The sequence below is a fragment of the Amphibalanus amphitrite genome, unplaced genomic scaffold (assembly GCF_019059575.1).
Source record: "Amphibalanus amphitrite isolate SeventyFive unplaced genomic scaffold, NRLGWU_Aamphi_draft 000204F_arrow, whole genome shotgun sequence".
In the NCBI taxonomy this organism is placed as follows: Eukaryota; Metazoa; Arthropoda; class Thecostraca; order Balanomorpha; family Balanidae; genus Amphibalanus; species Amphibalanus amphitrite.
The window spans coordinates 576606-588847 of NW_024881699.1; the positions used below are offsets into that span (position 1 = coordinate 576606).

Here is a 12242-nt window from a genome sequence, read left to right on the forward strand (position 1 = left end):
GGGTAAGTCAGGTTCACCAGTAGGCAGTATTTTTTTTCTTCTAATTCCTCTCTGAATAACAGACAGTCTGCATGTGCCACGCATTTCTATGTCATTGATTCACTTTTGGAAAAGCACCCACGTCCGGCTGTCGGCTGGCTGCCCACAGTTATCACAGTGTTGCCGCCGTTGGCAACACCGCCGACGGGCAGAGCTCTCGACACGGCTGCTGACAGTATTCCAGTAGCCGCGGAGTTTTTTTTCCGACTCTGGGTGCTTTCCGACACGTCGCAATGCCAGCCTGTAACATGTGTGATTCCCCTTTTCCGCATGTAGCAGCGTGCTTTGTGTTCCTATATTTGTCAGCGTTTTCGACGCACTGTGCTGCGGTTTATTTTGTGCTCCTTCGGTGTTTCGGTGTGGGGGGCTGGGCGTTGCACCTCACCAACGTCGGATCACGTATCGGTAAAAATGTGACGTGTGTACACAGAAAATACAGTCCCGTTTCCACATACCAGCCTCTGTTGTTATGGAAGCAGCGAGTCGCAGGATAAATGCTTATTTCGTGCGAGGCCATGGGCCTCGCACAAAATGGCTTTATCGGGCGGCCCGCTGCGCGGGATTGTGTTATGACGTCACGCGCCCGACCTCGCGGGTCGGAGCGCGGCAGACTGCCTATTCGGTGACCGGTCACAGTGGTGGACGGAGCGCGCGCATCCCCACCGCCACCCCTGCTGCCTCCTACGTATTATCTGTGCGTGTGAAAATCGGTGAAAATGGTACTGTACAATGGTATGACTCGTGACTCGTGAATGCTGTTTATAAAACCCGGTTTAGGAATGTATGTACCTACTTTGTTTTCATTGATAGCAGTTCACTACACCTTGTCTGGAAGGTTGACATAAGTTCTTATGGACTGTATTTTGGGCGTTGCACCTCACCAACGTCAGATCACGTATCGGTAAAAATGTGACGTGTGTACACAGAAAATACAGTCCCGTTTCCACATACCAGCCTCTGTTGTTATGGAAGCAGCGAGTCGCAGGATAAATAAGGACAGGGGAGCGCCGAGTCCGTTTTTACCTATACCTACAATGAGTTGGATATGTAAAATATGCAAGGGGATATTAGCTAACAAGAAAACGTCGTATCGGTCCATCGCTGATCGGCAGGATCTGTTTGGCTTTGCGCATGGGCTTCGGCTCAATTTCTAGCATATAAAGGAATGGGAGCCTCCTCAAATTCCAACAGAAGCTCACTTTTCGTCATGTTTTTCCACACCGCTATACTATAGAACATTTGAGAATTTCCAATGAATTTCATGTCTGCGCGCTCTCAATCATTCCCTCTAAATTCACGGAAGCTCGCGTATGCGCATACTCGAGTATCCAATCCATACTAACCCCTGTCGTATAATAACAATGAAGCGTCCTCAGATACCCGATCTACCCGTCATGGTTGAACAATGCTGACCCTAGATATTCTACTGATACCCTGAGCCGTGCTGCTCTGGCCCCGAGTCAGTCAGGTACCGTTGTCGCTCGCCTGGTTCAACGCGCCGAGCTAATTCAACCCGACACCTTTCATACCAAGGTTTTAGTATGCTTCCGGACCAGACCCGTCGGCCGGACGAGTTTCTCCCAAGTGTCATCACATGCAGATGACAGCTGACCCCCCCCCCCCCGGCTGTCGGTGACCCACCTCGCTCGCCGGCCCGATAGTCGAACAAACCAGCCCGGAGCGGCCGGTCCGTCTGCATTGCAGAGTGAGTCACGTGACCGGCCTGGTCGGTCGGAGCCGGAGCTGACGGCCGGTCACGTGACCGACCGGATCACCTGGGCCGGCCCGGCGCAGCCGCGGAGCGGCTGGCAGGCAGACGGACAGTGGGTCGGGTGGCTGGCCCGTGAGCTGCGGTGACCGGGTGAGGTGCGGTGACGGCGCGGTGACAATTCGGTGACATGTCAGTGACACAGTGACAGCCGACAGGACCTGTGATGAGTTACTGACGAAACTCGGTGACCTGGAAGCGATTAGTGCCGGAGGTGGTGATTCGGTGATGCTGAACCGGTGTGGTGACAAAGAGAAGTGGTGTGTTGAATAAGAACTCGTAATATGGACAGAGATGTATCGACTGCATAGTGATCAGCTTAAAACAAATCAACAAACGACACTCAACAAATCAACATTGTGGAATACCAAACAACTGGACAAGCAAGAACAACAGGATAAGCAGGGACAAGCTTCGCGTGTTTGTGTCAAGCCGTGGCTCAGTGTCGCAGTGCATCCTATAAACAGGACAATGGACCTCATTAGCGTCGGCAAATGCAGCTTTGTTCCCGGTAAATATCATCGGTGAGCCTGGACACTAAAAATCAAGCACGAAGTGGCCTAGAATAGCCAACCGAGCGCTGATTTGAAGGCTGTTTACGTTTGCAAGCTCTTGGATCAGGATTACTCCTCAAGACTGACTCATTATATGCAGACGGCTCTCAATCCAGGTTGTCTTTAGCTCAGTATCGGATCTCACTCGACAGTGCCAAGACCAGTAGCTGCCTCTTTATCTGCGTAGCACCCTTCAACCTCTGAAGCAGCCCTTCGAGCGCACGGCACGCCTCTCGGCCACTGGGTGTTACTGCTGGCCCCTGAGTGTCACCGGTGACCCCTCTGCATCACCGGTGACACTTCTGCGTCACGGGTGACCCCTCGCTCGCCATGGCCGGCCTCTACCCCGGCCTGGACGGCCGGCTTTCTGAGTCGGTGAGTGACCACTGACCTGAGGCCGACCAGGAATGTCGCCCGGTCTGGAGACTCTCGAAAGTCCAGTCCTTAACCCAGCTCTGCGCTGAACGGAAAAGATGCTTAGGATTTTCGTTAAACACATAATACCTAATCATTAGGTAGCTTAGCGCCGGTTTTCTCTTTAGAATACAAGCTAAGATTTATTTTGCTATCATGGTCGAATGATGACGCTCCTATTATTATTGTTGTTTAGGTACCAACTTCTAGGCCTGTGCTTTCCAAATAGTTATCTATCCATGGCATATCTTCCTTCAACGTGGTATCAATATTTTGAGTGCTCACAACGGATAGGATTCGCTGGTGTTGCAAGTAACATAGATCTTGGATATTCACCCCCACGTAACGCATTGTTTCTCGTGCACGTGTCTGTTCACTCACCTCCCACACACCGCATGCAAATACCAGGTCAGAGCTCACACTCACTAGTCAAACAGCATTCATTTCTCCCCTTCCAGTGCATATTAGCATAGCCATTCCCGACGATAAGGAACCCTCGCGGCACGTTTACGCCCGTTATGTTGTGCAGCGCGAACCCTGCGCCTCGGCTGTGTGCAGGGAAAACTCGGACAGGGGAGTCTGGGACCACCCGCTCACCTCCCTCCGCGTAACGGTTCGAACGGCCGTGTTGCTGGACTGGTGCAATGCATGCATACCTATACCGACTGCGAGGAGACAAGGTGCGACGAGTGGGCTGTGGGGGAGAGCGAGGACTGCAGGGGAGAGAGCGGGGCTGTGCGGGGCAAGACACTGCCGCAGAGCGAGCTATAGGACTGCGGGAGGACAGCGAGGGTTGTAGCCGTGGGTCATTGCTGACGCAGCACCGCTGCTTCACGTGCTGCTCGTTTGTCACCGCCTCTCCTCTCTCCTTTCGCTGTCTCCCCACCCTTTTGGCTGACATATAATCCGCCTTGGTTGTTTAATCACAGCTCGTCTTGTCTAGCTCCTCCGATACTTTTTATCGGGATATATTTTTTGGAATCACTTATTAGATATTTATAGCACCTAATTGCTGTACAGCAACATAAAGCTTACTGTAACTTAACCCTCGCCGGACCTATTGGTTTTCTACATACGCGCCGGCCGAGGGGCGGGGGTGGGCTACGACCCCCCCCCCCTCACCGTTTCGCCCCTGGTGGAGCTAGCGCGTCGCGGAAAAAACGAGCGTGTGCGCCGTTACGAGACGCAGAGATTGATACCCGATTTTAAGGTCCTAGGTCAACCGGTGACCTCTGAGGTCAGGTCAAGTGCCCCAAGGTACGGTTCAGTTTTTGGTGAATAACTTCGCAAAAAACGGCCGCAGAGCCGCGATTTTGGCAGCATCGTGTTCGCCTTGCTCAGGCGCGTCGAATGATATACTTTTTGTTCGGGTCAGGTCAACTTAGGGTGTTGACCTCAGGTCAAGGTCAGGTCAGCACCCCCAGGTCACGAAGCTGGTCGAAAGAGGTCATGTTGCATATCATTCGATTCGGCAGGTCTTCCTGAGTCTATTGGTGGCTTTCCCGAATCGCTAGCTCAATTTGATCGGGAGTTATTGACGAAAAACAAATATGACCTTGATGACGTCATAAATGACGTCACGCAAGGTCAACATTGCAAAAGTGACGCATCTAACCTTGCAAGGAGTGCATCAAATCACGATTCTGTGTGCTTGAGATAGTTGGAGATCGTTCCCAGTGCCAGAATAGCGGTTTTCATTTTTCCTCATTGACTTATTATGGTGAGGTCACGAAAATGACCTGACCTCATATGACCTTTAGGAAAAATCCGAGATATACAAGTTGTGAGAACCATAATGGATACTAGATCCTGCAAGTTTTATTTCCCTGTGACATCTCCTCTGGCAGTGAGGGCGTTGCGAAGTTGCGACATCTGAAGACCTTGCAGAGGTTCACTTATGACGTCATAGGTCAGTGACCTGACCTGACCTAAAAATGCGGTTGGTGCCAAAAGGTTTGGCTTGAATCAAAGGTCAGGTATGCCAAGTTTCAGCTTTCTATCGCCAGAGTGTTCGGAGCTATCGCGAAAAAAATCCCTATTGGGGGCGGCACCCGCCACCCCCCCCCCCCCCCCTCCCCGCTCGGCCAGCGAGGGTTAATAGCTGAATATGGCACTGAAATGCTGACATGAAGCCTTTTAATGCCAGGTTGTCCAATCGAAGACTACAGTCGTTTTTTCATAACTACAGTGATTGCTAAATTTGGCTCGAAAATTACAATATTTAGCACATATTTCCTTCCGCATTTACCTAACTATCTGCGGCCTTCTTGTCGGATTCGTTCCACCCATCAGACAGAAAATTTACATAGGTAGGTATATGTTTGTGTGCCTTTTCTCCAAAGTTGTCTCACCTGAGAACTAACAATGGCAGTCAGCGCTGTAATGAAAAAATGTTGATATGGTCTTCCTTAGACGGCCATTGTCAGTTTTCATCCCTTCTTCGTGACATTCTTCGTTTGTCCATTTCACTCATCCACCTCCCTATTTTTCCCTATTCACTTTCCCATCTTCCGGGACCACTTTCCCACCTGTCTTTCCAACTGCTCGTTCATTTCCCTGTCAGCGTTATCTTTTCATCTACTCACTTACCTACTGTGCCGCGAGAAGCCTGACAAACAGGCAGACACAATTAGAAACGACAGTAACAAAGTGTTGGCTCATTTGAGTATGGTTGGGAGCGTACCTGGTCGCAGCATACAATGCTAAGTACCTACTGATTTCCTGATAACACAAGCTGGTTAAACGGCTTTGAAGTGGGGCCGAGCGACATTGCATCGCCGCAATCAGCAATGCTATCTTCAGGTGACGTTTTATGTGGATGTCTCGTTTTCTTTCCCATTTCACGCTTCTTTTCAAAACGTGCATGTGATGTAAGACGAGTTTTATTTTATCGTATGAAGCACGCAGACACGCAATCACCATCCTACTTTTACCGCGATATCACGCCATTAGTTATCGCCTGTCTGACGGCTGTGTTGTGGTTCCAGAGCTCTTCCACGTACGAACTGCCGGACTATGGAAAGGAGCACCTGATGTGGTGTACCGAGCAGCAGTTCGATCACGTGCTTCAGCAGCTGTCACCCAGGGTGAGTCAACCGGGAAATGTATGCAGAACGAACGGCAAAAAGAACGGGATGTGCTTTTTATGGGTGACTTGAATTGGAAATAAGCAACATGAAAACAGGCAAGAAACCACCCTTAGGAAACTACACTGGAGAAAGGGCACTTTGAGCTGCATCAGCTATCAATTTAACAATGTGATTTTGCCTGCCAAAGCCATGTAGATCTTGGAAGCGAATATTCAGTGGTAACGATTCAATAAAGACGTTATGCAGCTACGCCTTACCCATGAACAAGCTACAGTACGCCAAAACCGCATTTCACCTAGACAAATTTGCATAGCAACTACCAATTTCTCATTCATCTTACTCGGTACGATTAGTCCTTTAGCTGATGGTTGTTCACCAAAAATGCAAGCCTTAACAGCATCGCATTTGCAAATTGAGGTGCAGTCTGCAGCGCAAACAGCGTGACATGTCGCATGGCTCCCGTTCCCGCATTCATATCAGTCAGTGCTTCGCTTCAGCATCACCTACCAAAGGCACGACAGGTATTCACACCCGTTAAGCTGTTAAAAACACTCTTTTATATGCAGATCGGACCACCACTCCTCAGGAGGTCCGAGAGCGTGAGGAACAATGAGGTCCATCCGTTAGCCGCGGACTTTCAGCTCCAGAGCCGTGCCCCCGAATGGAACGTGTCGTGAGGGGCCGTCCACCAACAAACGGAGAGACGGGTCATTGTTTGACGATTTCTTCCATGAATTTCGCGTCACGCTGTTGTCAATATGCGATGGTGTGGCGTTCGCTTACTTGCATATTGATTTACTACATTGACGACAGTATGCACTGCAGTATATAATTTCCTGTAGTATATGCAGCGTATTTACTGTAGTCCAGTAGTATCACCTGTGTATATCTGCCTAATAACTACTGTCCATGTTTCGTCCTCGTTATGAAAGCATATGTTTTATATAAAACAAAATATTCAATGATAATAAGCCAACGTTTTTCATTGCCAGTTTCGATAGAAATACGAATAAACAAGGAAATGCTAACCACCTCAGAGGTAAACGTAATTACATTGTTTGTATTTGGTTGGTCTATCTGCTGTAATAAGGAAAATTGCCCGTTGATTTTACTGCATGGCTGATGCATTGCTCATCACACGAATGGATCACGTGAATGAGTCGTTTCGTAAGCTGGCTCAGGGTAACTTGATTCCGGCTGTTGAGGTGCTTGCGCATGTTCCTATCTGCATTACATCGCTTAAAGTTAAAAATGATGCACAAGTTTGACAATGGCTTTATTTATCTATGACGGATCGCCTTTCAAGTGATAGTTATAGCGTAAAATAGTGTTGGCTCGTTATACCCTTCGAAAAGACACTCGATCCGTTCCCCATTTACCGCAGCTGGATATTCAGCAGTTTTGTTTTCTGCGCTGCCTGATAGCAGGATTACCAAAGCGGCTCCGTCCCGCCGGAGTCTGTAATACACCCGGTGGCTCCATTTTCTAACCACCGGAGTCTGCAACAGATCTACTGAGCTACGCGCCCGGTGCTATCTGTATGTAGCGCCGGGCACGTAGCTGCTATGTTGGTCTCTGTAGCTGTTGGCTTCGTGTCCACTGTCCAAGTATAGGTACTGACGGTACTGTCGGGGTCAGTGTTTTTGATAACCTTGTATCCTCTGCCATCAGGGTCAGTGTATTTACTATCCCTGTATCCCTGCCTTCAGGGTCTTCTGGAGCTGATTCAGCTGCTGCAGGACGCGATGCTGCTGGAGCAGGCGACGTTCGACAGTCTGCAGCAGCAGCTGGACTCGTCAGCGGCCACAGACCAGCACCGGCACCGACTCAGTGCCGCCCTCTGCACGTCGCAGGCCCGCCTGACGCGCCTCTGCGGACGCAGCATGCGCTGCTTCTCACAGGTGGGTCGGCCGCGCCGCCCGTGCCGCCCTCTGCCGCTGGTGGACCCATGCGGAACGCATACTATCCTGTACCGCCCTGTGCCACTCGTGCCGTCCCGAGCCGTCCTGTGCCACTGGACACTGGTCGTCCGTGCCGTCCTGTACCGACCGCGCCGTCCTCTGCTCGTGCAGCTCATGTCGTCCTTTGTCGTCGGTCACCAGTGGCCGTGTCGCCCTGTGTTTCCCTACATTCTCATCGAAATCGTGCTGCTATTTTCCAAGACATTCCCGTTCTCACAGCTGGCAACACGTCACATCCCTGCCCTCATAACACCACTTCCAGTACCTTGCCAGCACTGGTTACCTATCATATTCACCGCTTCATGATGCTGATGCTTCTGCTCGACACAACTACATCCAAACTAGATGTAGCTCATTAAGCTTGCATTCAGTTGTCATGCTGATAGAAAATCGATGGCATTACAAAAACTTCTAACACTTCGGGTCTAAGGTATTGCAGAAAATAATTCGTGCAAAAAGTACTAAATTATATTTCTGATAACACCTAGATATAAAGCTATCGACCATATTTGTTACATTACGCCGCACTCTTGGCAGAACCAAACACCGTCGTCTTTTTTCCTGCTTTCGCTTTCCGATTTCACGTTTGCAAGAGCGCTTTGTCTGTCGCCACTCGCCATTGCATGTGACAAGAACATCTTCCTGATGAGATGAGCCGGCAGGGGGGGGGGGGGGGGCAGTTACAGTCCATTTATAGTTATTCGTGTGCACTCCCTTTGCTCCAAACGAGTAGCAAGAAATGACATGCTGCAAGTGGCAATAATCGTTGTATAGGAGGTGGAGTGAAAGAGTGAATTCATGACTGAATTTTAGAGCCGTGTCCGAGTATGTGGGCAATCAAGACGTTCAATTTCACACGTCTCCGTCGTCCGCTTGGAAAGCAGGCTGCAAATTTAATCAGGACTGCAAAATGGCCATGCGTTTGCTAAATCGTTTTATATCGTCGTGGTGTCAACGACTCATTTCATGGTTTAGCCTGCGGCTCGTCCATAACTTACATAATCGCTAATATCACTCGAACATACCTAAGGTTGAAATTATGCAGTCATCTAGAAAATTGACGCCGGTTTGATAAATTCGCAAAACGTGACCAAGGGCTGTGAACAATTGTCGTTTGTGTGTGCGAAACTTCTGTCTGCTTGGCACAGAGAAGTCAAAAGTAACATAAAAACACTTGACATGCATGAAATGACACATTGACCTACAGCAAGCACATCACCATACCTACCTCATGTTTCAGTTTATAGCTCTAATACGGTGAGAGGAATTGAAGAACGGCTATTTGCGGCTTGCAATCACTTACGGACATCCGAGAAACTCTTTGAGTGTTAGAAAGCCCTCCACATCCCCTCGCTTCCCTGGCTCTGTGGCGGTGTTTCAACACAGCTGCGGGTGGCGGCGGTGGCGGGTGTGCCAGTCGGGTCAGTGCGGTGGCGGGTGATACCGGTGCAAAACGACGCTCTCGGTGACCTACGGCGCCGCCCGAGGTGGCCGGTGCTGGCAGTGGTGCTTCTGTGAGGGCGTTTGTTTGTCGTGAGGATTAGAAGGCACATATCTACACTGTGCAGCTGCTCTGCATCGGCTCTCAGTTATGTACTACGCGTGTGCATACTCACCGTTCCAAAAATCGGTAAGCAACACATGATACGATAACAAACTATCAAAATGTTGTTTAATACTTGTGAAGTTGTGTTATTATTATGATCAATGGTTCCATGCTCACTTGCTTGCTTGAAATGTATTTGTTTTCTAACTGTCGAAGTTTTCTAACTTGCTTAATTTTAGAAATCACTTTAGCTTGGTCTCAGCTCTTCTATTCATGCTATTCTATTGCTATTATTCTATTGCTATATTGCTATGCTATTCTATTCATTCTATTCTCGATTCAACCTTTTTAGTATTAAGGATTTTAGCGACTTTTTTCGGCAGCAACTACAACTAGTCGATGGGACTTGTACGTGATATATTTGTACTTTTGCGTATATATGTATTGGCTACGCATAACACACGAAACGAAACGATGGTAGCGGAAATGAGAGCATGATTATTGATTACGTTATTGTGTTCCTTCGACATTTTGTCATTAAAAAGACAATAACTCTACGGATGATCAGCGCTTCGCAATTAAGTGAACTTTTTGTCACCTAATTCTCAGAGCTATTAAAAGTCCCCAGGTCCCTGTGTTATATTTCCAAAAGCATTCACAATGAGTCCCCCCCCCAAAAAAAAACAACTATAAACACGACCACAATCCAGTCGACCGAATGTCGAAAGCCCACAAATCGCAACAATGGCTACGTTTCCATGGCACAATCTAAGCCGATTTTGAAAAATGGATTTGCTCCATCATAGCATTTGTAATTTAAAAATGTAAATATAGGATTAGGTGCTAGCTAAAACGATATATACGCTCATTTTTTGCATAAGGTAAATAGTTTCCGAGAAAAACGCACGTGAAATTTCGCTAAATCGATTTAGACGTGTCATGGAAACGTAGTGAATGATCACCGTATTTACATACATTCCGTGATACAGAAAAAAATGACGACGGTGCGTACTAACCCTCGCCCGTATAGGGGGGGGGGGGTCGAACGGACCCCCCCATGGTTTTTCGCGAATAACTCGCGTAAAAAGCGGCCGATCGCGACGAAACTTTCAGCACCCTCGCGTTCATCAATTTCACACCTACCCTGAAAATTTCATGACCCTGACCCAAATGACCTTTGACCTGTGACCTACTTTTCGAGACCATGTTTGGCTGGAATCGCGATTCGGCGTATGTCGCCTCGCATTAGAGGCGCGTTTGCAGTCTTTTCGTGGTTTCAAGCGTTCAAACATGTGATATGATGTTGCCCCCATGCATTAGGGTGGGTGTCAAGGTCACCTGAAGGTCAGGTCAGGTCATTGACCTTTGATGACCTCGGTTCACTTTTTCGAGTTTTACATGTTTCTAGGCCAGTTTTTGGAGCTGAATTCGAATTTAGCAACCATATGAACATTTACGAAGTAGTTTAGGTGCCTTCGTAACATGTTACGAAGCTGTCAGAGGCGGTTGCCACCTACTACGAATACCCTTACTGGTTGACCTGACCTGACCTGACCCGACCTGGCCTAAATACATGAAGACATCATCTGTGATCAAAACTAACATGATATTCGTGATCAGCACCCCGAAAAACCCCATAGCAGCCACACTTTACGACGTTCTAACAGGTCCCGATTTTCCCGCCTTTGGGGTCATTGACCTGACCTGTAAGGTCAACCAATGACCTAGGACCTTAAAATTGGGTATCATTGGCTTCCTCTCGTCACGGGCAACACGCTCGTTTTTCCCGCGAAGCTCTAGCTCGATCAGGGGCGAAACGGCAAGGGGGGGGTCCAACGGACCCCCCCCTTATACGTTCGCGGCTGGAAAAACACCAATACGGGAGAGGGCTAACTCACGCCGGAGTAGTTAATTCGCGCCCCACTGGGGTCTGCGTATAACACGCCCTACTGGGGGGCTATTCATAACCCCCCTCTGATAGCCCCGGAAAAAAACTCGAGCGAAACCAAATTTTATTGACCTCGAGGTCACCGATGACCACAGGTCAGGTCAAAGTAAATGTTTGGCTTGTTCACATTTTGGGCTCTGGACGCCGTCTAACAAGTCAGATCAGGCTCATTTTCGGTTTACACACTCGTGAACAGATGCTTTAGATACCCTGAGGGTACCAAACTTGTCCTTTAATTTTCAGGTCAGGGTCAGGTCATCACAGGTCACGGAAATATTATATCATGCGTCGGTCACGTGACACATGTTTTATGGTCTATGTTGGCCATGTATTTCGAATTTGATGTCTTTTGTGTCATTCGAGGTCATTTTGAGTTGAATTTAGCTTAGGTCAGGTCACTTTCAGGGAAAAAAGGTCAAATTTTGAAGTTAATCAAAAAGGTGTCTATCGGATGCAGTTTGAGCTCAAAAACACGATGGTGCTATTCATATTGGCGTACGACGTCAAATACGTACTGAAAAATTGATTTGAAAATATTTATAATTGTGACATTTTTGCTATAATGCGTATAACTTGACCATTTTTAAGATACCTGCTAAAACATGCAAGAGTAGGTTCTAAGCATGTGTTCTATCACATTTATTCCGGTTTTTTGAAAATTCAAAAACTTTTTGAAAAAAGGTAAAAACATAATTTTTAAAATTAATATGTATTATTTTCAAAACATTCAAAATTTTGAATTTCTGAGATAGCAGTTTGATAGGGCAGTCTATTCTGAGTCCTCTCATGCAAATAAATTGGATCTAGCTTAAAAACTGAGCTCTTGGGAGCGATTGCCGTGGTTCAATGTTTTGCGTCGAAATCGGCCGAACATGACGTTATCTGACGTCGTTTTCGGCCGATCTATGCCAGCTACGAAGTTC

At 48.0% G+C, this 12242-nt stretch overlaps 1 protein-coding gene across 1 annotated transcript in view; it reads left to right on the forward strand.

The window, feature by feature from the left end:
* The first annotated feature begins 2691 nt into the window (after nucleotides 1–2691).
* Nucleotides 2692–12242, forward strand: part of LOC122384970 — a 28606-nt gene continuing 19055 nt past the window's right edge. The window contains exons 1-3 of the mRNA XM_043372839.1: nucleotides 2692–2736; nucleotides 5763–5861; nucleotides 7574–7765. Of these exons, the coding sequence (XP_043228774.1) occupies nucleotides 2692–2736; nucleotides 5763–5861; nucleotides 7574–7765 (336 nt within the window). The remainder of the gene's footprint in view (nucleotides 2737–5762; nucleotides 5862–7573; nucleotides 7766–12242) is intronic.